Source organism: Mustelus asterias, chromosome 9 (assembly GCF_964213995.1).
Source record: "Mustelus asterias chromosome 9, sMusAst1.hap1.1, whole genome shotgun sequence".
NCBI lineage: Eukaryota > Metazoa > Chordata > Chondrichthyes > Carcharhiniformes > Triakidae > Mustelus > Mustelus asterias.
Genome location: NC_135809.1, coordinates 37,450,355 through 37,478,141, shown reverse-complemented (window position 1 = coordinate 37,478,141; position 27,787 = coordinate 37,450,355). Strand labels below are relative to the sequence as shown.

The 27,787-nt window shown below is 43.9% G+C and overlaps 2 protein-coding genes across 2 annotated transcripts in view; one reads left to right on the top strand and one right to left on the bottom strand.

Annotated features, from left to right (window-relative positions):
• The window catches only part of LOC144499216 (synapsin-3-like), a 224,711-nt gene that overhangs the window by 88,014 nt on the left and 108,910 nt on the right, over positions 1-27,787 (top strand). The window contains exons 4-5 of the mRNA XM_078221335.1: positions 6,718-6,874; positions 22,967-23,056. Coding sequence (XP_078077461.1) covers positions 6,718-6,874; positions 22,967-23,056 — 247 coding nt within the window. The remainder of the gene's footprint in view (positions 1-6,717; positions 6,875-22,966; positions 23,057-27,787) is intronic.
• LOC144498610 (metalloproteinase inhibitor 3) overlaps positions 25,018-27,787 on the bottom strand; it is a 36,492-nt gene continuing 33,722 nt past the window's right edge. The window contains exon 5 of the mRNA XM_078219970.1: positions 25,018-27,594. Within this exon, the coding sequence (XP_078076096.1) occupies positions 27,397-27,594 (198 nt within the window). The 3' untranslated portion in view covers positions 25,018-27,396. The remainder of the gene's footprint in view (positions 27,595-27,787) is intronic.

Sequence of the window (27,787 nt, the reverse complement as noted above, 5' to 3'; positions counted from 1 at the left end):
CTCTTTCACCCCTGTTTTTCACATGTTTAAGGTGGCACAGTGGTTAGCACTGCTGCCTCACAGCGCCAGGGACCCGGTTTCAATTCCTGCCTCAGATCACTGTCTGTGTGGAGTTTGCACGTACTCTCTATGTCTGCGTGGGTTTCCTCCAGGTGCTCTGGTGGAAGGTATTGTACATTAACAACGTGTTACACCGGAGATTCGGGGAGGACAAAACTAGAATTGGAGTCATCTTCACGTTCAGTGTACCAGTGAGTTTATTCCAAGTCTTTGCATTCTGATAATGCTCATTCCCCCAGCAAAGACTCCACAATTTACTTGATCAGTGGTAAGATTAAGATGCCCAGTATCTAGTGAGATGATATTGTGACCCAAGGATATATCAGTAATATCCCACGTGTTAAGAACCAGATCAGAAACTCCATGGTATTTTATGAAGTTAGCCTAGATCCTAAGAATTAGCATAACTTCTACCAATTAAAATACTTAACATGACAAAGTATAATTCTTAACAGCTAGCTATCTTTATTGTTCCAATTTAGCAGTGTCCCCACATAGACATAAATCCCTTCTTTAGAACCAGTTAGCACAGAAAACCAAATAGGCTTACGTGGCTACTCAACTTCTGACCTTTTAGCACCTCTGGAGAGTTATCCAGATAGATTCTTGTCTTCTAATTTTCATGCAGCAACTTCCAGAGAAAGCTCCGCGCCGGACAGTAGAATCTCAGAGAAAGAGGCTTATTCCTGGCAGATTCCAGTCTCCACTTCAAGCAGAGCAACAGATACAGAGAAAGCGACCTCGCTCTAAAGATCTCAAAAAACAGACTGCCTTGAGTTTTGTGAAAGCCTAGCTGTACCCAGACATATGACCTTACCTGTCAAATCGAACTAATCAAACCCTACTCTGCAATATCCCAGGGGAAAACTCAAAATAACAACCCCGCATTAGTTCAAATTAAAACAAACATGGCTGCAATTAACATCAATGATTAAGATTATGCTGCTGCAGTAACAGTACAGTCCTGCTGGATCCAGACAAAATGGCTCCGAATGCATAGAATAGATCCTGCACAAGAAACATGGCTAAAATATATTTCTTAAAGGCGCAGAATTGTCACACATGTGACCTGAGGTATATAACTTCATCTTTCACACAGACCCCCTAGATATGAAAAAAGGGTTGGGAAGATATGAATCGTTAAACAGCTTTATTTTACACAAATTTAACACTCTAGAGCAACATATGGCATGGGAATCACTCATTATAATCAGTACTTGTTTTTTCCTAACAATATGAGGTATTAAACACACTCTGCTTCACCATTTCAATGGGTCACTAATGTGATTTCGAGTGACTCTTCCCTCATTTTAAACTCCTTTGGTAAGGAGTAGCATGGACCCATTTCGAGAGATTTGATGCCACACAGACTAAAGAAGGAAGTCTGAGACGGTTACAAAATTGGACATGGGCCACAATAATACTTGAGGTGAGCTGCTAGTACCTGTTGGGGCTTTGGGAGTTAGCTGTGTCTCAGTGATCATACTTGTAAGTTAGAAGCTTGTGCGCTCAAGCCCCAATCCAGAGACTTGGCTAGCACTCCCATGTAGTACTGGGGGAATGCTGCACTGTTGGCGATGCTGTCCTTTGGAGGAGATGTTAAACTGGAGCCCTGCCTGCTTTCTCAGCTGGTTGCAAAAGATCTCACAGCATTAGAGTGGGGGAGTTCTCTCCTGTGTACTGGTTGATATTTAACCCTCAGTCAACATCACAGAGGCAGATTATCTGTTCATTATCACATTGCTGTTTGTGGACCTTGCTGTTTTCAAATTGGCTACCATATTTCCGACATCATGGCACCAATTGCGATTAAAGCTACTCCTCTGTCGATGACCTGCTTTGGGACAGTCAGAGGTCATGAAAGGTGCTATATAAATTCAAGTATTTCTTTCTCTGGCCTTGCAGGCAGCTTGCACGTTTATAAGTGATGGATGTCAGGTCGCTTGCCTCAGGTTTAAGTCCTGGGAAAGGCAAAAACGCCAACTGTGGGGTTGGAGGAGTAACCCTGATTCTCCTGGCTCTGCATGAAGGGACTGCCGAGTGGGGCAGACACGGCGTCAACTCTGCTCAGCGTGAAGAAGGTTTACAGATGGATCAGGAATTAGGTTCCGAATTAGCATATGTTAATATGCCTGTTTTAGACTGCAGCTGGAAGTTGAAAAATGGGCCATTAGATGTTGCAGTGGTCTGAATGCCTATATACAGGGTAGTTGATGGATTATTGTGCATTTTACAGAAATTTATGGCAGGGTTACAATTGTCAGAGACCCTGTTCAGGCTTTGTATTCTGGCAGCTCAGGGCGGGGCCTGATTTCCAGTTCTTGCTGACCCCGCTCTGAGCTCTTATTATGTTGGCTGGTCTTCCCCCTGGTCTCACCGTGGTCTTGTGCTCTGTCCCATCCTGCAGAGAGTTCGGAGCTGAATGTTAGTGAGTAGTTAGCTGTACAATGGAGTACAGATGTGTGGGCTTTCTGTTTATTGTGAAAATGCTGAGAGGAAACAGAAGCCAATACAGAATGGTGAGGTATTGAATGGAAAGCAGATGTGTGGAGCGTGAAGACATTTATTTATTCTTCAGGAACACTGTAACTAAACAAAGTTGTGAAGTAGCAGATTAGCATCACTTAAATAGTAAAAGTGAACCATAAGTATGGACGGAATTCTCCCAAGCCCCTGTCGGTGTGTTCGTTGGGAGGAGGAGGGGAATATGGCGGAAGTCCCAGAAATTCGCCGGCGTGAATTTATAGCGAGATCTTCCGCCATTGCCCACCATGGAGGGTTGTAAAATCCGCCGGGGGCGGCGTGAACCTCATTTACATCCTGTTGATTGATGCAAATGAAGGCCTGACAGCCGCATTCTCCCCCTTCCCCCCCCCCCCCCCCCCCCCCCCCCACCCCTCCACACCAGACTCCCCATGGTGCTGATGGGAAACCAGGCCGGTGTGGAACACCTTCGGAACAACATGGCGAACTGATGTCGGGACTCATCTGAAGAATGCCTGGGGCCGCCTCTGGAGTTCAGATTGGAGGACGCCCTAAACCCTGGATCCTGGAACTCCACAGCAGTGAGTCTGGGGAGCATCTGCATATGGACATTCCAGATTAGGTGTCCTGGAGGGGCTCCATCTTCCAGCCTCAGGATGTTCCTGTAGATCTGCTTTCGTTCTTAGGAGGTCCATCTTCTGGTCTCAGAACACTCTTGGAGATCTCTCTTCATTTTCAAGAGGTTCACCTTCTTTCTTCAATAGTGAGCCAGTGAGGTCGGGCGCCTTTTCAATATGGCACCTGGACTACACGGCATCCAGGCCTGAATACAGCATGAAACCAGGTACCCAGGTACATAACTAATAAGGCAAGGATCGGAAGATTTGCCATGTTTTCCCATCAGTCACTGCAGTGGGAAACACTCCACGTTCCTGACCCGTCATGGCACTTCATCTCAAAATGGGAGAATTCCACTCATGGTTTGCAAAAACCTTTTAAGAAGAATCGTTTTATTGACATGACAGTGCATTGGGTTTGAGAACCTGTCTTTTAACAAGTCCTGATGAACAAACAGATTAGCACATTATTTAAATCAGAAAATGTATTCAAGTTGCTTGCATGATTGCCACTCCACCAGCACTGTTACTTTTCAATCTACATGATTGTGGTACGGAAAATTGAATATATATAGAAAACCTGCAATCACAATTAATTTAAGTAGGACGGAGCTATGATAAGTACCTGCAGTGATGCAGAATGGCACGTAAGCTACAGTAAAGTATACTGTGGCCTAATTAATGGCATGATTCATTTACTTAACAACTTCCTCTTTCTTTAATGTTGTTCATTGGCCCCTATATCGTAGATGTTCCAATACATGGTGAAACTCCCCAGAAAATCTTGAACCGTTGTAACGGAAACTGTTCCAAAATGTAAACAGTTTCATCTTATTAGGGCTAATTGGTTGTAGTTTAGCCGTCTAGAGAAATAATAGAGGGCGGCTGTATAAGCTGTGCTAGTTGGTGGGTATCATTTTCAGAAAGTATTTGGCAAACCTTTCTGTTTGGTAAATGATGTTAAAACTTTGGAATTAAAACTTAAAATCAACAAGTGGTAGAAATTCCATCATGATATTTATGCATCAAGTAATAGCTACAAAATGTGATGGGTGGCAGCTGTTCTTCCTCCGGCTCTGACCTCCTGAAGAGCTGCAATTACTCAGTAAATAGAATCCATGGGCAATGATAGAGAGCAGTCGATAGCTAAGGCTCAGCTAAAGTTTATATAGGCTTTGATATTGCCCTCCTGCACACCACGGGAATGCTTAGTTCCCCATGTCTGTTATCACATGCAAGCTGTACTTTCAGGGGAAGAAAATTGGGAGGGTTTTAGATTGGATCTCTCAAAGCCACACAAGTACCTCCATTGTATCATGCTCCTTAGGAAAGCCAGTATTCCCATGAAACTGGATCACCCTTTCTCATGGTGGCCTTGCTCTGATGCCAAAGATGATGAACACCCCACTTTCCTATGAAGTGTGCCAGTCACCAACTCTGCACTGCAGTCTGTCTGGTATTACAGAGATGCTCCATGGCTGCCAAAAACAATTCTGCAACATAAAAGCTGCGCAGGGTGGTCACATTCTTAGCCACAAGAGTAATAATGCAGGTAGATGACTGTGGCTTCAGATCCTCATGTAATAGACAAAGGAGCTCCCTTATCCCTTTCTCAATGAAGCAGACTCCTCTGATACAAAGCTGCTGGTGAAAGGGCTTACATTTATATCAGTCCTTTCACAACCATACAATGTCCCAAACAGTTACCTCGCTGAAAAAATGGGTGAGGAAAACCTCCCGTTTTCTCGCCCGTTTTACAATTCTGCCCCACATCTCAAAGTGAATTAGGTTTTAAGTTAGATAAGAAGGAAAAACATGTAAGGATATGGGGGTCAGACAAGGAAATGGAATGAATAGTTCTAGCTGACATTCTATCATTCCGGAAGGACTCAGAAACAGCAATGCGATAATGACCAGATGATGCGATTTATTGATGTTGGCTGAGGGATGAATTTTAGCCAGGACACACAGAGAACTGCTCTTCATCACATAATAGCATGGATTCTTTTTCATATGAGAGAGCCTGGTTTAATGTCTGATGAGGCCTAGAATCTGGAATAGAATTCTTTATACTGCAAGACTGTCACGCAATACAATACTGTACTTGCCTTGGAAGTGGTACAGCAAGAGCTTGCTAGATTTGTTCTAGGGATGAAGGCATTGTGCTGGATGAGAGGCTGACTAAACAAGGCCTGTACTCTCTGGAGTTTCGAACAATGAGTGCTAATCCCATTGAAACATATAAGATTCTGAAGGGGTTTGACAGGGTAAATCCTGGGAGGTTCTTTCGCCTGGCTGGGGAATCTAAAACGCGGCCGCAGGATAAGCAATTGATCATTGCAGACTAAAATGTTTTCAGTCAGAGTGCTGTGAATCTTTGGAATTGTCGACCTAAAGGGTTGTGGATGCTTAATCATTGAATATTGAAGACAGAGATCAATATGTTTTTGATCTCTCAGGAAACCGTGGGCGGCACGGTAGCACAGTGGTTAGCACTGCTGCTTCACAGCTCCAGGGACATGGGTTCGATTCCCGGCTTGGGTCACTGTCTGTGTGGAGTTTGCACATTCTCCTCGTGTCTGCGTGGGTTTCCTCCGGGTGCTCCGGTTTCCTCCCACAGCCCAAAGATGTGCAGGTTAGGTTGATTGGCCATGGTAAAATTGCCCCTTAGATGCGTAGGTTCGAGGGATTAGCGGGTAAAATATGTAGGGATAAGGGGGTAGGGCCTGGGTGGGATTGTGGTCGGTGCAGACTCGATGGGCCAAATGGCCTCTCTCTGCACTGTAGGGTTTCTATGAAATCAGGAGATATGGAGAGTGGGCAGAAAAGTGGTGTTGAGGCTGAAGGTGAACTATGATGTTACTAAATGGTGTGGATCAGGATGCTTTATTTTTTATCTTGTGTTCTTATGATCAGTCCCTTGGGGGAAAAGCTTAGTGATCTTTCCTTAATACTTAATATTTATCCAGCTCATAAGGGTAGCACAGTGGTTAGCACTGCTGCCTCACAGCCAGGGAGCTGGATTCGATTCTTGGCTTGGGTCACTGTCTGTGCAGAGTCTGCACATTCTCCCTGTGCCTGCGTGGGTTTCTTCCGGCTGCTCTGGTTTCCTCCCACAGTCCAAAAGACGTGTTGGTTAGGTGCATTGGCCATGCTAAATTCTCCCTCAGGGTACCCGAACAGGTGCTGTAGTGTGGCGACTAGGGGATTTTCACAGTAACTTCATTGCAGTGTTAATGTAAGTCTACTTATGACACTAATAAATGAACCTAAACTTAATGGAGAGGAAATTGTTCACTGTATTGTGGGATTTCAATAACCTGGTTTGGCCTGACTGGTTCACACTGTCACCTGATGTGTAATATTTTTGCCCTCCCTTTCAGGATCTCCTCTCCTAACGCTTTGGTGACGACAAAACACTCTGAGCATTAGTCTGTCACTTCTGTACAACGTTTCTTCCTGTCAGAAACAAACTCATTGTGCTTTATGTTTGAGACAGGCTTATATATATTTGTGTGAATTTCACTGATTGAGCTTCTTTCTGATCTTGTTACAGGTCCTTCAAACCAGACTTTGTTGTCATTCGGCAGCATGTGTATAACATGGCCCACGGCGAGGATTACCGTAACCTCATCATTGGCTTGCAGTATGGCAGAGTGCCTTCTCTCAATTCCCTTCAATCTGTCTACAACTTTTGCAACAAGCCTTGGATGGTGAGTTTAGCTGCTTATCTCTGCTGTGCAGATACTGCAGTGGTCTGTGTGCCCATACTGGCAACAATTTCATAACAGCGTTCTCAATCACTTTTTGGTATATTCGCTCCAGTGACTTCAGACTGCGCGTTCATCATCCACAAGTTGGATGGAAGATTGGCCCCAGTTTTAATTTTGAGTGGCCAATTAATGGGGTGAGTTTGAAACTCACTTGCTGTCCAACCGAATCCGCTCGGGGTATTTTAACCTTAGGGCCTCAAGAGGATCCCATGGATGGTTTTCCGACCAATTTTTCTGTATTTCTCCCTCTCTTTAGTCATAGTCATATAGACTTGAAACGTTAACTCTGTTTCTCTCTCCACTGATGCTTCCTAAACTGCTGAGCTTTTCCAGCATTTTCTATCTTTATTTCAGATTTCCTGCATCCGGAGTATTTTGCTTTTTTCTGTGCTTGATAGACAGCGGCGAGTTATTTTGCTTTGTCCAGTTGGTAATGCGTGTACAGGAGCCGATGAAAGATTGAAGGCAGAATCTTTCCAATAACATTCTAAGGCTGCAAGCATGACACTGAACTGGACAAGGATACAATGGGCACCTTAGCCTTGCCTGCAAAAAGGGTTAGTGTGCATGACCTTGTGGGTTCATCTTGCTGAAGCTCACATGGAGGTTTTTTTGGAATTGCACAGCTGAATGGCAACGATGGCCATAGTTTTTGGGTAAAGGGATTGCACTCAATTTGAGTTGGATATCATTGCATGACTGAGTTTTCAGTGACTTAGGACAGAGCGACAGGGTGTGCTGTACTGTTGCGAGGACTGGGATGCTCTTGCTGTGATGCATCATCTGCTCTCTAAGGCCTCTACTTGGTCTATTCAGGAAACAATGCCACCTTGCTGAGTTCAGAGTCATGTTTACTGAAAATGACAGTTCAGGAAAGATATCCAGCATTGAATGTGGCCACCATATCTTCCAGCCCAAAGGCAAAAAAATGCCACCTTGGCTGGTGAGTCCAAAATGAGTGTACAAGGGTATCGCCTGAATGCAAAGGCCCCTGGGGACAGAGACTTTTACAGCACCCAACGATTGCAGGGTCCCGAGTGGTTGCATCTCTGCAAAACCAAGCCTCCGAAAGCTTGTGTGGCTTTTGCTACCAAATAAACCTGTTGGACTTTAACCTGGTGTTGTTAAACTTCTTACTGTGTTTACCCCAGTCCAACGCCGGCATCTCCACATCATGTCTCCCTGTTGAGCCAGCCATCTGGTTATGCTTGAAAGAATGGTCTGTCTGGTCAGCCCATTTTACTGAACAGCTGTCAGGATGACAGAGGTGCAGCCCCAACTAAAGTTCCTGCCACTTGTAAGTTGCATGCACACTGACTTTAAAGTTGCCTAGGCTCGTGGGAGAAGGGGTGCTGTTTAGGTTCTACAGCAACCATGTATCGCCAGGAACATGCATTTAACCGTGCTTTAGCATATTCCAATAATGAACCCAACATAAGGGCAGATGGTGATTATTAAGATTTCCCTGATCTCTAGGAAGGCATGGAACTTTTGAAAGAAATTCTCTCTGACAAAAAACACCGCTGGAGCCTACCGGAAAAGGCAAAACAATACAAGTGTGGGAATGTGTCAACACATTACTCCTCCTGGAATCTTGTAGCTATCAGATTGTCACAGAATGTCTGCCACATCCTTTCCTCCTGTTCCCCGCCCCCCCCGCCCTTTCTCCATCTCGCCCTTGCCGCTGATCCACAATAGATCTCCCAATTCCTGCCTCCGTCTCACCCTTGCCTGCTGATCCTTAATGGACCCCCCAAATTCCTGCCTCTGTCTCTCCCTTGCCTGCTGATCTGTAATGGATCCCCCAATTCCTGCCTCCACCTCACCCTTGCCTGCTGATCTGTAATGGATTCCCCAATTCCTGCCTCCATCTCACCTCCCACTGCTGTTAGTTGTGCCACCGATACCCAGCCTCGATGCAGCTTGTACTACTGGCACCTAATCTCGGGCAGTGAAGGTTTAAAAGGAAGATGAAAGTAGCGTCTAATGACCTCAAATTCATGGATGAAGTGAAGGTCACCAGATGCTTGCCATGTAGGCACTGTTGTAAATCAGAAAGTTCTAATTATTCGCTGGCGGGGAACTTACTTTTGGAGTGGAATGTGATCGCGGTGAGTTGATCTTTAAATGGGCAGTCATGCGATGCTAATGAGTGCAAATGGAGTTCCCGACATTACTTATTGGGCAGCTGGAAGCACCTTTAACCCGCTTTGAAAGTCAGGAGAACATAATTCCAAATTGTTTTCCTGCGGTCGGGAAACAGGTCATTTGACTCACGCCACATTAAGTGACCCCGCCCACCTCAATTCTCACTGCTGGCAAGAATGGAAGATTCTGCCAAAATACTCCATAAATAAATCTGTTTATATGAATAATTGCTTTTGATTTCCCGCTGTAGATAAATGAAAAAAAAAACACTTCCTGTAAGTATTCAAAGTATACTACATAGTATAAACATTTCATTTTGAAATTTGTAACTATTTAAATCTTCCAGTTGTCACACATAGATCTTTGAATCGGATATCCTACCTTTTTAGAAAAAAATCTCATATAAAAGGTTGAAAGTCTTTTGCCTTTATGTGAGCAGCGATGAATAGAGATACATAACCAAGTCTCAGGGTTTGCAGAATGCTGTGGGATAGTCAAGAAGGAAGTGGCTGTGAGCAGGTTGGAGCCCAGGAGAGAATAGTTCGAAATGATCCTTGCTTTACATTGAAACTTACTGTGTCGAGAATCCTGCTGTATTTTTTATTGTATTGTTATTGTGGGTGTTAGGTTGTGGTGATTGAATGAAGTGAGCCTGCTCAAAGCCATTGCCCTCTCTGTTCATACTACTGTTTCATTAAAAGCCCCACCTTGCCAAGTATTTGCTTGTTCCACACTGCCAAAGGATTACAGGTGGACATGTGGGAAAGATGTACTTATCCAGCTCAGTTCACAGACCACCGTACAGGTCACTGTGCAAGCCAATAACAGGGCTGTCTGAATCAGTATTTGGAAATGTAACTTCTCAAGGACAATTAGGGATGGACAATAAATGCTGGCCTAAGCCAGTGATGCACACATCCCGTGAAAAAATTAAAAATCAGACTCAGACAATTTATGGGAATGACTGATGCAACTGAACCACAGAAGGTGAGGAGGCAGACCTGAATCTGTAACATCAAGTTTATTTCCTCCTATGTTCAGAGTTAGTGAGGATTTTCAAAAGTATTTTGAATGATTTGATCAGCTGCAATTTCTTTATTATTGTCAGCTGTTAATTTGTTCTTTTGATAGAGAAACTTCTAAGCATCTATCTCGTCCCTCTTCCACCATCCCTTCATCTCCCGCATTCTCCTGCATCCCTTCATCTCCCGCATTCTCCTGCATCCCTTCATCTCCCGCATTCTCCTGCATCCCTTCATCTCCCGCATTCTCCTGCATCCCTTCATCTCCCGCATTCTCCTGCATCCCTTCATCTCCCGCATTCTCCTGCTCCTCTCTCACTTCTTGTCTTCCATCCTCCCTTCTTCAACCTATCTCCCCCTATTTCTTCAGTTAACCACCATCATGTTGCCCACCCCTTCTCTTTCACATCTGCTCCACAAATCCTGAGTACTTCCTTCCCTTTCACCATTTTTCTCATTCCCCCTATCAGCTGCTGTCCCCACATTCCCTTTCCTCCTGTCAGGAATCATTGAAGGTGATAGGATGGATTGAGAGCAGTCAATAAAGCATGCAGTCGTATCCTGGGCTTTATTAGTAGTAGAATAGCATCCAAGAGCAGGGAAGTTATGCTGAATTTGTATAAATCACTGGTTTGGCCTCTGCTGGACTATTACCTCCAGTTCTTCATGAAGGATGTGAAGCATTGGAGAGGGTGTAGAACGGTTTGATGGGATGAGGAACTTCAGTTGTGAAGATAGATTGGAGAAGTTAGGATGCTGGACCGAGGTTCAGAAGGATATCTGGTATCTGAAAAGGAGGAATGTGCAGGGGTTTGGGTAGAAGGCGGGGGGAATGGAACTAGCTGAGTTGTCCACTTGGAAAGTTGGTGCAGATATGATGGACAAAATGGCCTCTTTTGCACCAAAACAATTCTGTGATTCTGTCAGGCTCTCTTTTAAGCCAGTTCCCTAGCACCAAGCTGAGAAGCCAACTATTTGTTTTTCTAAAATGCTTATTGTGCTACAAATAGCCTAGCACAGTAAGCACTTTAAGAAATAACCAAATTAGTCCTGGGAAACTGGCATAGATGGTTGAGAATGGGAACAGTATTGAAGATCGAGTGGAAAAACAACAGCATTGCAAGGAACGGACAGGTTGTCCGATACCCAAGACCTGACATTTTTAAAAATTCATTTATGGGAAGTGAATGCCACTGGTAAGGCCAGCATTTCTTGCTGATCCCCAGTTGCCGTTGAGAAGGTAATGCTGAGTCACCTTCTTGAACCTCAGCAGCCCGTTTAACATAGGTACACCAACACTTTAGGAAGGGAGTTGAAGGAGTTTGATCTAGTGACACTGAAGGAACAGTGATATAGTTCCAATTGAGGACAGTGACTGACTTGGACAGAAACTTGCAGGTGGTGGTATTTCCAGGCATTTGGGTTTGCTGCCCTTGATATTCTGGGTAGTAGAGGTTGCAGTAAGGTGCTATTGAAGGAGCCTTGGTGAGTTGCCACAGTACATCTTATTTATGGTGCTCACTGCTGCCACCGTGCATCAGTGGTGGACAGATACAGTTAGTGAATGGGGTGCCAATCAAGCAGGCTGCTTTGTCCTGGATGGGCTCAAATTTATTGAGTGTTGTTGGAGCTGCACTCATGCAGGCAAGAGGAGAGTATTCCACCACACTCTCCGATTTGTGTATTGTAGATGGTGGACAGGCTCTGGGGAGTCAGGAGTTAAGTTACCCTCTGAAGAATTCCCAGCCTCTGGCCTGCTCTTTTAGCCACAGTATCTATATGGCTGGTCCAATAGTTAAACCCCCAGGATGTTGATAGTGAGTGATTCAACGATGGTAATTCCATTGAATGTCAAGGGGCGATGGTTAGATTCTCTCTTGTTGGGGATGGCTATTGCCAGGCACTTGGGAGTCGCTTGTGTGCAGTTTTATTCACCTTTTCCTTTTCACACAATGAGTGCTTCAGGTCTGGAATGCATTGCTTGGAAGTGTGGTGGGGGCAGGTTCAATCGAGGCATTCAAGAGGACATTAGGCGATTATTTGAGTAGAAACAATGTGTAGGGATGTGGGGAAAAGGCAAGAGAATGCACCAAGTCATGATGCTCAATTGGAAAGTCGATGCAGACACATTGGGCCGAATGACCATGTGATTTTGTTATATGTTCTGGTTGAAAGACAGAGCAGGATCAAGGAACCAAATAGCCTACTCCTGCTCCTATTTCCTATGTTCCTATGAATGTTACTTGCCACCTATCTGCACAAACTTGAACGTTGAACAGTTCCTGCTGCATATGGGCACAGACTGCTTCTATATGTGAGGAATTGTGAATGGTTCTGAACATAGAGCAATCGTCAGTGAACATCCCCAGTTTTGACTGTACAATGGAGGGAAGGTCATTGATGAAGGCAGTTGAAGATGGTTGGGCCTAGGGTACTATCCTGAGTGACTCCTGCAGTGATGTTCTGGGGCTGAGATTAATTATCTCCAACAACCACAGCCATCTTCTTTTGTGATAATATGACTCCAACCATTGGAGAGTTTTTCTCCTGAATCCCATTGACTTCTGTTTTCTGAGAGCTCCTTAATGGAACATTCAGTCAAATGGTGCCTTGATGTCAAAGGCAGGGACTCTCACGTCATCTCTAGAGTTCACCTCTTATGTCCTTGTTTGAACCAACGCTGTGATGAAGTCAGGAGACAAATGGCCCTGGTGGAACCCAAACTGTACATCAGCAAACAAGTTATTGCTAAGCAAGTGCCACTTGATAGCACTGCCGATGACACTTTCCATCGTTCTGCTTATGTTCGAGAGTAGACTGAGGGGGCAGTAATTTGCTGGATTGGAATGGTCCTGCTTTTTGTAGATGGGACGTACCTGGGTGATATTGCACATTGTTGGATAGATGCCAGTGTTGTAGCTGTACTGAAACATTTTGGTTAGGAGTTTGGCTGGTTTTGGAGCACAGGTCTTCAGTAAGACCCACGGATGTTGTCAGGATCCATAGCCTTTGCCGTATCCAGTGCCTTTAGCTGTTCTTTGGTATCATGTGGAGCGAATTGAAATGACTGAAGACTAGCATCTGTGATGCTGGGGACCTCAGGAGGAGGCCGAGATGGATCATTCACTCAGCAATTCTAGCTGAAGATGGTTGCAGAGGTCCAGCCTCTGTTGTGCTGGGCTCAGCCATCATTGAGGATTGGGGTATTTGTGGAGGACACTCTGTCTATCACATGCTGCTTCCATTGTTTGGCGTTGTTAGTTCTGTGTTGTCATTTCATTGGCTTGTCACCTCATTTTTAGGTATGCCTGTTGTTGCTGTTGACATTCCCTCCTGCACTCTTCAGTGAACCAGGGTTGGCTCCTGCAGGTTGATGGTAATAGTGGAGTGGGAGGATATAGAGTCCTACAGTGCAGAAGGAGGCCATTCAGCCCATCAAGTCTGCACCGACCACAATCCCACCCAGGCCCTACCCCCATAACCCCATGCATTTACCCTACTGGGCCATGAGGCTGCAGCTTGCGGTTGAATACAATTCTGCTGTTGTTGATGGCGCACAAGCTCAGGTCGGTCTTCTGCCTCGTGGTCCAGGAACCATGGGTTTGATTCCCGGTTTGGTCACTGTCTGTGTGAAGTTTGCACGTTCTCCCCGTGTCTGCGTGGGTTTCCTCCAGGTGCTCCGGTTTCCTCCCAGAGTCTGAAAATGTGCAGGTTCGGTGGATTGGCCATTAAATTGCCCCTTAGTATCAGGGGGACTAGCTAGGGTAAATGCATGGGGTTATGGGGATAGGGCCTGGGTGGGATTGTGGTCGGTGCAGACTTGGTGTGCCGAATGGCCTCCTTCTGCACTGTATGATTCTATGATTCTATGGTGGTTCTCTTGCCTGGCAGATATCATCAGTGCTTAGTGATGGGCATTGAAGCTCCCCCAACTAATTAACATTCTGTGCCCTTGCTACACTGAGTGCTTCTCCCAAGTGGTGTTCAATGTTGGGCAATACTGATTCAACAGCTGAGAGAGGATGGTAGGTGCTAATTAACACAAGGTTTCCTTGCTTTATCTGATGCCACGAGACTTCATGGAGACCAGAGTCAATGTTGAGGACTCCCAGGGCAATGCCTTTCCGACCATATATCACTGTGTTCCTGTCTATACTGGGTGTATCATGCCAGTGCTGATGCTGCCGTCTAGAACACTGTAAATTATGATTTTGTGAGCATGACTATGTCAGGCTGTCGCTTGACGAGTCTCTTCCAAGTATTTGGCACAAGTATTCGGATGGGATTTGCAGCAGCGACAGAGTCTGCCTTTGTCTTTTCCGGTGCCTGGGTCAATGCCAGGTGGTCCGTCTGGTTTTATTCTTTTTGTACTTAACTATAGTGATTTTCTACAACTGAATGTGAAGCCATTTCAAAATCAACTCCATTGTGTGGGTTTGCAGTCACATGTGGGCCAGACAGCAGACTTCCGTCCCCGAGTGGCATAAATGAACCAGATGAGTTTGGAACAACAATCTGATAGTCTTGTGGTTAACGTTATTGTAGTGGCAAGCCCGATTTTAGGGATGAGGTTTCGGTGGTCATGTGACCCAAACAAGTGTGAATTCTGGGGCTGAGCGCGGGGTTTTCCCAGTCAGTCTGAGACTGGAAGCACATTTCTCACATCCTGTACATAGTTAATCATGAATCCCTACAGTGCAGAAGAGGCAATTCAGCCCATTGGGTCTGCACCAACTCTCTGACAGAGTTGGCCCTCTCCCCCATCCTGTAACCCCACAGATTTCTCGGGGCTAAACCATCTAACCTACACATCTTTGGAGCATGGGAGGAAACCGGAGCACCCGGAGGAAACCCACGCAGACACGGGGAGAATGTGCAAACTCCACACAGACGGTGTCCCAAGGCCAGAATTGAACCCGCGTCCCTGGAGTTGTGAGGCAGCAGTGCTAACCACTGTGCCACCATGCCACCCCTTTATTTGTGACAATAAACAGTTTGTATAGTTACTAAACTTGGTGGTCACCAATCCTTTGAGATTTTACAATTATTGAGCCTAGTTTTTAATCCCAGATTTGTTAATTTATTGAATTTAAATACTACCAGCTGACACGGTGCTATTTGGACCTGGGTCCCCAGAGCATAGGCTTGGGCATTTGGATTACTGGTCCAGTAAAATTACACTGAGCTTCAGGGAACACTGTGGCCTGAGGGAGACTATTATTTAATCAGCCTGGCCTTCATTCAGATTTTGAATCCCAAGAGGTTGCAACATCCAATCCACTGGAACGCAATCTTGAAGATCATCTCACCCTTAAATTAGAGAGGTTATACCACAAGGCTCAGCCTAGCTATTGATGCTAAATCCAGCTTCTGACCTGAAGTTGAATATTTTAAAATGTTGACGGAAATAATATTCCATTGGAGTTCAGATGGAAATAAAAAGGGAATTCACTCCAGGATAAGCAAAGTTCCCCTGATCCTAGAGGAATTTTTTTTCATCTATTGAATTTCAACTTGGCTCCAAGCTCCACTAAATTACACATTTCCACATTGTTTTGATTTAAACATTTCTAAATGATTTACACAAGTATATTGACAGTGGGGTAAGATGCCCCTGTGACTTGTATGGTTTAATAGATGCTATGTGCAAATCAACAGTTCACTTGCCAGCAGAACCAAAGGATGGTTGCTTTTCGGGGGCGGCAAGGTGGCACAGCGCTTACCACTGCTGCTTCACAGCGCCAGGGACCCGGGTTCGATTCCCAGCTTGGGTCACTGTCCGTGTGGAGTCTGCACGTTCTCCCCATATCTGTATGGGCTTCCTCCGGGTGTTCCAATTTCCTCCCACAGTCTGAAGTCTCACAACACCAGGTTAAAGTGCAACAGGTTTATTTGGAATCACGAGCTCCGAAAGCTTGTGATTCCAAATAAACCTGTTGGACTTTAATCTGGTGTTGTGAGACTTCTTATTGTGCCCACCCCAGTCCAACACTGGCATCTCCACATCATCACTCCCATAGTCTGAAACACGTGCTGGTTAGGTGGATTGGCCATGCTAAATTCTCCCTCAGTGTACCCGAACAGGCGCTGGAGTGTGGCGACTAGGGAATTTTCGCAGTAACTTCATTGCAGTGTTAATGTAAGCCTACTTGTGACACTAATAAATAAACTTTAAAGATTATCTGGTCATTTATTTCCATGCTGTTTGTGGGATAATGTTGTGTGCAATCTGGCTGCTACTGTACCCCACATTAACAAAGAACAGTACAGTACAGCACAGGAAACAGGCCCTTCGGCCCTCCAAGCCTGTGCCGCTCATTGGTCCAACTAGACCATTCGTTTGTATCCCTCCATTCCCAGACTGCTCATGTGACTATCCAGGTAAGTCTTAAACGATGCCAGCATGTCTGCCTCCACCACCCTACTTGGCAGCGCATTCCAGGCCCCCACCACTCTGTGTAAAAAAACGTCCCTCTGATATCTGAGTTATACCTCGCCCCTCTCACCTTGAGCCTGTGACCCCTCGTGATCGTCACCTCCGACCTGGGAAAAAGCTTCCCACTGTTCACCCTATCTATACCCTTCATAATTTTGTACACCTCTATTAGGTCTCCCCTCATTCTGCATCTTTCCAGGGAGAACAAGCCCAGTTTACCCAATCTCTCCTCATAGCTAAGACCCTCCATACCAGGCAACATCCTGGTAAACCTTCTCTGCACTCTCTCTAAAGCCTCCACGTCCTTCTGGTAGTGCGGCGACCAGAACTGGATGCAGTACTCCAAATGTGGCCGAACCAGCGTTCTATACGGCTGCAACATCAGACTCCAGCTTTTATACTCTATACCCCGTCCTATAAAGGCAAGCATACCATATGCCTTCTTCACCACCTTCTCCACCTGTGCTGCCACCTTCAAGGATTTGTGGACTTGCACACCTAGGTCCCTCTGTGTTTCTATACTCTTGATGGCTCTGCCATTTATTGTAGAACTCCCCCCTACATTAGTTCTTCCAAAATGCATCACTTCGCATTTATCTGGATTAAATTCCATCTGCCATTTCTCCGCCCAATTTTCCAGCCTATCTATATCCTGCTGTATTGTCTGACAATGTTCATCGCTATCTGCAAGTCCAGCCATCTTCGTGTCATCCGCAAACTTGCTGATAACACCAGTTACACCTTCTTCCAAATCATTTATATATATTACAAATAGCAGAGGTCCCAGTACAGAACCCTGCGGAACACCACTGGTCACAGACCTCCAGCCGGAAAAAGACCCTTCTACTGCTACCCTCTGTCTCCTGTGTTACTTCAGTAACTACATTTCAAGACTGTTTTGTTGACTATGAAGCACTTTGAGAACCCCTGAGTTTGTACGTGATGCTATATGAACCATGAGTTCTTTCCCTTTTAACAAAAGTTTGAACAAATGCCTGGGACGGCCTGAATGTGGGGTTGCCCATACCAGAAAGCAAATGGAGAAAATATCCGCAGACAAACCTCTTAATAACATTTGTGCAAGAAACTAATGGATAAAGGGGATGGTTTCCTCTCTGTGCTCATTACACATGAGGTAATGAAATTTAATTGCCCACAGATCCCTGCATTATTTTCGAAGTCAGTAGTGGGTTAGTTCTGCATGAGTAGTATCCCGGATCTTAAGAACATGCCCTTTGTAATTGCCTTTCAGTGAGTTTCATTAGAAATGCCTAGGAGAATGCAATCTCAATTGCAATTCAAAGAAAACAATTTTGGGTGTATTTTGTATGTTGCTGCTGTGCGACTTTAACCTTCCGAGCCCCGTCGCTTTTCTGGGGAAGTATGGTTTCAATTCCAACTGAACGTGCACAATTTGAAAAGAAAATGTTTATCCTTGCCTCAGGAGTTGCAGAAGTTAAATGTGCCATTCTGTCATCCCAGTGGATGACAAAATGTTAAATTTCCTGTCAGACCCCTCCTCTTGCACATTTCTAGTTCCCCCCCAACTTCCCTTTAAAATTGGGAACATATGGCACTTCCTGACTGCAGAATGTCACTGACGCAAAGGGTGATGTGGAGCTAGGCTGAGTCCAAACCCAACAACAATTGTGAGGTGGCTGCTCTCTGTGTTGTTCCCCTGTTGCCTTTGAGTGAGATTGTTATAGTGAGTGAGTTTGAGAGAGCTAAGGAATGGGCTGCTTATCCATCTCCAATTGGACAAGATGGACAGAGGAAGAGGGAAGTAAAAGGTTACTGACTAATTCAGTGGTGGGGGTGGGGGAGAATTCAGACTGAGAAAAGGCTCAGGAGAATAATTTCCACCTTTTCATCTTTCTTTTGTTAAACTCCGAGCCAGCCACTTTTATTTTAAACAATGATCTTCTAAACACAGCTTTTCATAGGGAGTTGTTATGATTGGGGCTACACTGACTGAAAAGATGCTGAAAGCAGATTCAATAATAACTTTCAAAACAGAATTGGATATATACCTGAAAAGGGAAATAAATCTGGTTTCTGGTGTAAGAGTGGAGATGTAGCAGTAATTGGATACCTCTTTCAAAGATTCAACGCTGACACAATTGGTTGAAAGCTCTCCTTCTGATCTATAAGGTTTAATTGTTCTATCCTGGCGAACAATTGCCCACCACCTGTTATCGTGTGACTTGTGTGCATGTTAGCTCTTGTACCAGCACAATAGGCACCAAGTAAAAAAGGATTGATTCACTCCAGTTTGATACCTCATTTCCCACACCATCTATTGCCTTAGCTTCTTTGAATTAAATTTCTAATTTGGAGAATTATTGATAGTGTTTTTTTTGTTACATGGATACAAATTAGGAACTGGGTTGAGATGTTCCTGACTCATTCCGCATGGGGCTTTTATAGCCAACGGATGTTGGAGATTGTCATCCCATTGGTCTCGGCTGAATTTAAATTGGGGTCCCTGAGATGAAAGGGACAGTATGGATAGGATTTACTTTTATTAAAAGAAGATAGACTTTCTGACATCATAAATCAGGCCCTTAACTTCTCTGCTGGCATCTGAGGCAGCTCTTCTATTGCGACGGCAATGAAATCACTTCAAAGTAACTGCTGTGTGTCCAAAGCTTTTAGCAAGATTGTTGCTGAAAGAGGATCTGTCACCAGTCTGAGCCAGCTGCTTAATCCGCTCATTTCAAAACTGGAATGTTTAAGAAGTTAATAACAAACCGAAGCATTTTGTTTCTTTTTCAGTTACTACTTTTCTTTTCAATTTTGTGTTCCAGTATGTTCACCAGGTTTTGCATCTAAGGGCCTTCGATTGATCAGATGTATAGCTGTCACTTTATGCCTGTGTTTCTGTGTGTATCTACACCCTAGCCTGTGTGTATGATGTGTCTGTAGCATTGTTAACTATGGGCAAGATCACGGCGTTTAAATCATAGAATCCTTACAGTGCAGAAGGAGACCATTCGGCCCATTGAGCTTGCACCAACAACAATCCCACCCAAACCCTATCCTCATAAAACCCACATATTTATCCTGCTAACCCCCCTGTCACTAAGAGGCAATTTAGCACGGCCAATCAACCTAACAAGTACATCTTTGGAGTGTGGGAGGAAACTGGGACACCCAGAGGAAACCCATGCAAACACTGGGAAAATGTGGAAACTCCACAGACAGTCACCCGAGGCCGGAATCGAACCCTGGTCCCTGGCACTGTGAGGCAGCAGTGCTAACCACTGTGCTCAGAATCTCAGATTCTCAGTTATGAGCCAGTTACTTTCCCAAAAATCCTAGCCTGCCCCACAAACAGGAATGCAGTTAAAAGTGGTGAGCTCTGTAGGTCACATAAATTAGTCAGAAGCCCTTTAATGATAGTTAGAGTGTCTTTTAGTAATCAAAAGGAAGAAGGGGTCATCTGCCAGAATTCACCTGAAAGTGTTGTTAACTGAGGAGGAAAGATGAGCGCTGGTTGTGGTATAAAAACAGCTGATGATGCCCAATTTACCAACTTGCACCCCTGGTATACGCCAAGTTCACTGAAGTACAAAATGTTGTCTGTCACACTGAATGGTGATTACCCTGGAATAATGAAGGGAAAGGAGGCAGATTTATTTTTAATTTTTGCTATCAAAGTGTTTTTTTTTCCCCTGGAGCACACTGATATCTAATTATTTATAGAATTTCTTTATTAAGATTAGAGACTCATTTGTTTCCCACAGTGGGGCCCCACCAGAGACATTCCAATCTTTCATCGTGCACCAGTCTCCAATGTGTTTTCGCTATAAATATTCTCAAATAAATTAAAGGTCCTATGTAGGGAGAAGGCAAAGGAGGTGCAAGATAATAATTGATGAGAAAAATAACTCTGGGCTTCTGTAGCGTCAGTGTTGCGAAGGTTGAAGGAATGATAACAAGAGCTTGTTGCTATTGGTGTTATTATGGCTTGGTGCTGCGAATATCAAAGTAACAGTAGCATTAGGAATTAGTGTTCTGAATGTTAAAGTAACTCTAGGAGATCTTGCTGAATGTTGAAGCAAATGATTGAATAGCTTTCCACTTGCTCTCTGTTTGCTGGCTTTTGTGGCACTAATTGCATGGATGGCAATGCAACATGGTTTGGAGATTGGTCATGCCGATTGCCACCGATCTCATTTCCGCCAATCTGCAGAAGTACTTCAACAAGGCATTTGGGAGCAGGACAATTCCGCATGTTATTCCCATTGTTCTGGAGTGTGGCCTTCACATGGATGCTTATTTTAAATGCAAATCCATAATTACTGGGCAGTGGTGAGTACAGGACACCGTAAAATTAACACTTTAGTTAACTAATTATGTTTTTTTCCTGGTGGCATCTAGATTCTCAGGTGCCTTCATTGTAAAAGATTTATTTTATGCCCCAGCACCATTACTGATAACTCCCTAATCACTGGGAACTCCCTTTCTGGTAGTATGAAGAGATGCCGGACAGGTTAGGCTACACAAAAGGTGCTCTGTGCCGACCCACACTTACCTGAAAAACTGCAGACAAAGATGAGCATTTTTTGCTTTGGAAGATGATTTGTTGTCCTGGTGAAAACAGCTTTCCGCACACAGCTGCTTCATCCTCCTTCTCCACCAGAGTCAGGTTCTTCACAATTAACAGCTGAACCACAGCAAATTGATTTTCAGGAGGTAGGCCCTGAATCTACTTCAGTCAGAATGGGGATTTGAACCCTGGATTATTGACACTAATCTGATCCACATGCTAGCTGTTTAGCCAGCTGAGCTAACTGTGCAATCCCCGCAACAGCTTCAGTACAATAATAAATTAATGAAAACCTGAGGACTGCTTACCATCATGTTCTCCCACCATGCCACTTTGTGAAGAATGTGCTGATAATTTTAATTACTGCATTTCTCCTAAAAAAAAACACTTCTTTGCCATTTAACCCATATTAGGATTGATGGCAACGGGTGATTGGATTCCACGCGAGGCATTTTATTGCATGAGCAATTGTAAATGAAGGAAATTTTTCAGGCAAAAGCTAGGGGAATAGGCACAAACCTACCTCTTAGATATTGACCGTAAACAAATCAAACACTTTAGCAGCATGTGAAAGAGGTTATTGTAGGTGACAGCCATGTTTTAGTCTGTGTACTCCTGGAAGACATGGCCAGTTTCTGACCTTATAAGATTATAACATCTATATGTACATGAGGCTGCGAATGTAATATTAGTGTTGATTTCCTTGGCTAGCTATTACCTGGAGATTCCCCTCTTGGGGCCTGGTACTGGTCCATGTGAAAAAGAGCCTTCCTCCTCTGGTTCACTTCCTCCTGCAGCCTTTCTAGAGCTGAATCAGAGAGTCTGATGTTCTCTGCACTCCTGTGAGAAGCTGGGTGAGGGGTCAATACAGTTCAATTAATTAGCAGCACTTCAGTGCGAAGAGCTTTTGCCCACCTTTGTCTTGTTTCTTTCCTCCAACATTATAAACTATCTATGGCAGTGTTCCTCTCAAAAGGAACTGTGAAAAGACCTGATTGCTGCAGATTGCAAATCTGTGTCCACATAACATGTGCTGTCCCTTTTTTTTTGTCATTTTTAATTAGTGTGATGATGTGTTAATTATCACTTCTTCCACCAGGAAAGGCGGGTTCTGAGGTTACGCTGGCCCACCTACATTTGGCAGGCAGTCTCAACCTATTCTCAGAATTAAAAGCAAATGACTGCGGATGCTGGAATCTGAAACCAAAAGAGAAAATGCTGGAAAATCTCAGCAGGTCTGGCAGCATCTGTAAGGAGAGAAAAGAGCTGACGTTTCGAGTCCAGATGACCCTTGCTAGAAACCCAGCCCCCACAGCCCAACAAAGAGGCACCGGAGACCCAAAAAAGAGCTGATGTTCCCTTCCTCTTTGGCCTGCAGCTCTTCATCAACGACAGAGCTGGGTCATGTCATCATGTCATCACTGCTTGCTGCACATTGGTATTCCAATTGGGTGGCACGGTGACACAGTGGTTAGCACTGCTGCCTCACAATATCAGGGACTCAGGTTCAATTCTGGCCTTGGGTGACTGTGTGGAGTTTGCACGTTCTCCCCGTACCTATGTGGATTTCCTCCGGGTGCTCTTGTTTCTGCCCACAGTCCAAGATGTGCGTGTTGGGTTGATTGGCCATGGTAAATTGACCCTTAGAGTCAGGGGGATGTTGTCGGTGCAGGCTTGATGGGCCGAATGGCCTCCTTCTGCACTGCAGGGATTCTATGATTAGTAATTCACACTACTACATTTCAAGAAAAAGATAGACAATCGGATGAAACTCTTGTTAAGGAGATAGATTTTGCTCAGGATGTGAGACAGCTACAGTGAACAGGTGATGGGGAACCGCAATGAGTTTGTTTACAGATGCTTTTCTCTTACAGTTTTCCCAGCTGATAAAGATCTCCCAAACCTTGACTCCAGCCAAGTTCCCACTCATCGACCAGACATTCTTCCCCAACCACAGAGAGATGGTGAGTATCACCCAAGCTGGCTTTCCAGACTTTAAAATATTGCGGTAGCTGCATTTGTGTGTGATAAAGAAGGATGAGGGAAGCTTTCTCTTTCATTTAAATATCCTGAACAGGGAGTCATTTTCTACGAAGCTGCTCTCAAACCCACGTGTTCAGTCCAAATCTAGATTTTGTTCAGTCATTTCAAAGCACACCCAATGTCATCTTTGACTGTATTTGACTGTATTTGACTGTATTTAAAAGGCATGTGAAATTTAATTTCTCTTTTGACAAGCCTCGGTTGCTTTCTCGGGGCGATTTCAGATATCCCAGTCTATCCACTCTGAAAATATTATTTTTGCCTCACTTTATTGGCTCAGTTTTTTCTACTATTCAACATGCATTAAATCATCCAGTTCCACGCATATTGACACATCCACAAGGAGCATCGGAGCTTGTCCTTTTCCCTGGTCTCATGCATTTAAGACCCAGTGAAAACTGTTCAGAGCTGATTTTTCCATTTCCTAATGCCAGTGCACCTTGGCTGCTGTCCTGGTTAAGATTAGAGCATTCGCACAGACCAGGGATTGAACTTGCAGTTTTTATGGTCTGAGTTCCTTACCAGAGTGTTTTTTTATTATTGAAAATGACTCTGCACATTCCGCCTATCAGGAGGCCATATTATTTAGTTCAGCACTGTGCACAGGCTGATCCCAAACCATTTGCCAGTTCAGGCTATTATTTGTTTCATGTATGAAGAGTCCTTTAGAAAAAGCTATTGCAAAACAAAAGTGACAAGATTGGATATTGGGAGGCCTGTGTGTCTCAGTGATGAGGGGGCTTCAAGTCAGAGCTCATTCTACTTATAGTGACTATATATCTATATATTGCTGCTGCCATTCCAAAAAGCAGAACTTAGAGGGTTTCCTCAGACACTATATGAAAGATAAGAGCAGTCGTAACTTCCATTCCCTCGGACAAAGTAAGGCAAAATTCCTCGCTAACCACTCATACACACTTCAGTGCTGAAATACTTCAACCTGGATCTGAACTTGCTGCACTGTAGGAACCTCTCTGCATTACCTAGCCTGAATCCATTTTTTCTAAACGGGCTCAATGAATGAGAAACTGGATTAATTACTACAGGAATGGACATGGAGCTCCTAGTTTTTGCTCCTTATTCTTCATATTCACTCTCTCCCTGAGCTGCGATTGCTGAAGTCTGCTTAGGTTTGGTGCAGGTTTGCATTACATTGCTCAGCTCATCTACCGACTCCCCTGTCAGAGAGCGATGCACAGCTCAAAGTCATGCCAGTGGTGAGGGGTGGCCATTTTCACAGGGACAAAGGTGATTTCTGTCCCTCCCTCTCAATAATGATCGTAAGTCCAGTTTATATGTGGAGCATGAACCTTTTCTACAGAATGAGGAAGGCCATCTTTGGTAAGTAAACAAATACCAATAACTTTCAACTGCTGGTAGTTCTGACATCAATCAACATTGAGGAAAAGCACTGATATGTGATTTGTTTTAGTTTAGCTTAATTATGTGGCACAAGTAGGCTTGTGACACATACAATGAAGTATGTAACAACGCAATGAAGTTACTGTGAAATTCCTGTGAATATCAGAATCTTCAACATTTGATTAGACTTTTTCCTCCCCAGTATAGAAGTTCAGAATAATTATTGTATGGAGAGAATGCTGCTATTTCCTTCCTTTCCCAGGTGAATCTGCATCGTACACCTTGACTAATTTCATCTTGTGAATCACTCACAGGATTTCATTCTCATTGCCTCCCCTGCACTCCCCGACATCACATGTACAACTGACCTTGACCTTTTTTTAAGGAGCGGGGTGGGGAGGGTGGAATGCATTGTAATCATTCACTTTCCATGAGTCTCTTGGGATCCTCTTGAATGCTTAAGACGTGAAATGAACCAGTTGTCGACAAAGGCGAGAAAAAGAGAGACAGAGACCATGTTACTGTGATAGAAATAATGTAATTTTACTGTTTAGAGAACACCGCAGAAGTGACACTGGAAAGTTATTTTTTTGAAAAGAATTTACATTCATGGAATATAAAATTCATAAATACTGCAGAGAAATCTGCAAACAATGCTGTAAGTTTAGTGACAAGTACATTCCTTCAAGAAAGCTTTATTTCATCTAATCGTTTTTGTCCTCTCTTCCCAGATCCCTTCTCTGCCTCCCCTGCTAAATCCATGTTCTTTACTGGACAGATAAACATACACACGCACGCATAAACACACACAAACACAAACAACAGTCCTGCTCTGTGCTTGGACACATTGCAAGCATATTAAACAAACCACTAACCAGACCAGGCAAACTATCAGAAAAAAAAACAACAACTGATTTTACAAAGATAAATCAAATGAAATAATTGTGAAGAAGAGCTTTTAATTCGTTTATTCCCCACCAATGTTCTGTTTGTTACCTATTCAGCTTTGAGGAGCCCAAACTCCAGACATGACAATACTTTTCAAACTATAATATATGCTATCCATGAGGATGAAATGCCCACTTGTACAGAAGTGCACTGTATAAAATATAGCTTATGTTAATCATATTTTAAAATATTTGTATATAGATAGGTGTTTTATTCTTGCTACAATTTTCTAGGTGTTTTTTTTTCAGAATGTCTGTTGTCACTGGTGTGAAAAGACGGGGCGCTATTTGAGAATTTTAATCTCTGGTAAAGTAAGGGGGGTGGGGAGGCTGCAAAGCCAGATAACAGTTATTTATATTGCATGACACAAAACAGTTATTTGACATCCTAGTTAGCTCACATCAGAAGGTGCTGCTCTGCTTTCTAACTGGTGGTACAAATAATTTATTACAAATATTCTGCAGATGTACGAACAACGTTTCCTATTGTTTTAGGCACAGAACATTCTTTGTGGTCAGGTAACAGCTCCATGGAGTTCTGCAGGTGCCATTTTGTACTTTGAAACCTTCATAGCCCTTACTTTGTTTGCTCGGCCTCTGAAGCACCTTACTTCAACATTACATTAATGGCGCTACGTAAATTTGGATGGAGATTTTTTTTTCTTAACAATCACCTTTGCCCTCTTCTTGAGTATTTACTGCCAATCTAGAAGTGGAAAGACAGTAAATTCTTTGGGACCACCGACCCTACTCCCCTCCTGTAGTCCAGTTTATATGTGGAGCATATAAACAAGTGAGAAAAAGAGTGGGAGGTGGTGGTCCTGGTAAAGGGGTGGGAAACCACAGAGAAGCAGTGATGGGTTTTCCAACATTCTCCACGGAAATATCCATCCATCATGTGTTGAGTGGAATGTAGGAAAAGAGAATGCCCCCATTACACCAAATCCTTATTTTATAGGAGGGAGATCTTAACTAGCGTTTTGGGCACCACAATTATATTCATTTTTAATAAAAACACCTCCCCTAAAATGCGGGTAAGTGGAACTGATCCACTTCAGATCAGCCATGATCTTATTGAATGGCGGGGCAGGCTCGAGGGGCTAGATGGCCTCCTCCTGCTCCTATTTCTTATGTTCTTATGACACTGTATGAGTACAGCCACTGGCAGATGATTTCCTTCTACTGATTGTTCACAAACAGGCCAGTGACAATATCCCTTCACCCCACTGGCAGCGCAGAACCGTGAATATGTGGAGGGTGTCATTCTGCTGTTAGGATCAAGGAGCTGGTTTCAGATCTGTAAATGCAGCAAGCCAGTCCCATGAGGTTACTATCCAAGGGGCTGAGTGATGTTGAGACTGGCTATCCAGCCTAAAAGACAGGGGAGCAGCACATTTCTGCAATTTCTCCAAAACTGAAATCATGTCAAGCAGAAAGATTAAAATGCCTTTCAGACACCCACCAGATAGATTACAGAGTTGTGTCGTGGAATATATTTGGTTGTGCATTTTCTAAAAAATGCATTCTGATGCCAAATAAATGATATCTTTCACAACAGACATATGGTTGTTGGAATTTGAGCATTTTTTAAAATAATAAAAATGATCCAAAATATCTTCGCCTGAAACCTTTGGGATAAGGCACCCACCAATGTGCCACATTCATAAAGGGCAGTAGCAGTTACATATGGCACAAGACACTGCAATATTAAAATATATATAAAGCTCAGTAATATATTTATTACTGCAAGGAGCAAGTCTGAAGCAACATTGATTGGCATGGAGTCAAATGGCCCAAGCACTGGGCAGTTTAAGAATAATTCTTAGAAAACAAGAAAATGGCCTAGAAGTCTGTGTTTGATGTGCTGGGAGACGGGCATTAAATCATGGCTGTGTCACACAAGATGGCTGCCCTTGCTGGCCAGCATTTTTATTTACAGAGGAAGGTCCCTTTCAGGGGTCTGTTGCATTGATCCTGGTTTTGTCTGGGGGCGCTGCACCTCTGTACCAACTGCAGTAACCTTCCTTCTGCCGGATGCAGACATAGTGCTTAGCCTGGTGCCCCATGTATCCCTGGTCAGACAACATATCGGTCCAGAGACACTCGTTCTTCGCTGTCACAAAACATGGCAGGTAATAACAGGGCTTGATCTGCGGAGATATGAATGAGATGGAGAAATATGAAATACATTTCTCAAAGAGAACACATTTGTCCACAAAACTGTTTTTCTAAAATCCTTTCATTGAACATTAATACGTGGCATTAGTTGGAAGCATTACTTATCCAACTAATATGCAAACATTGCATTATATCAGATAAGGTACAGTCAGTAACACTGGGTGT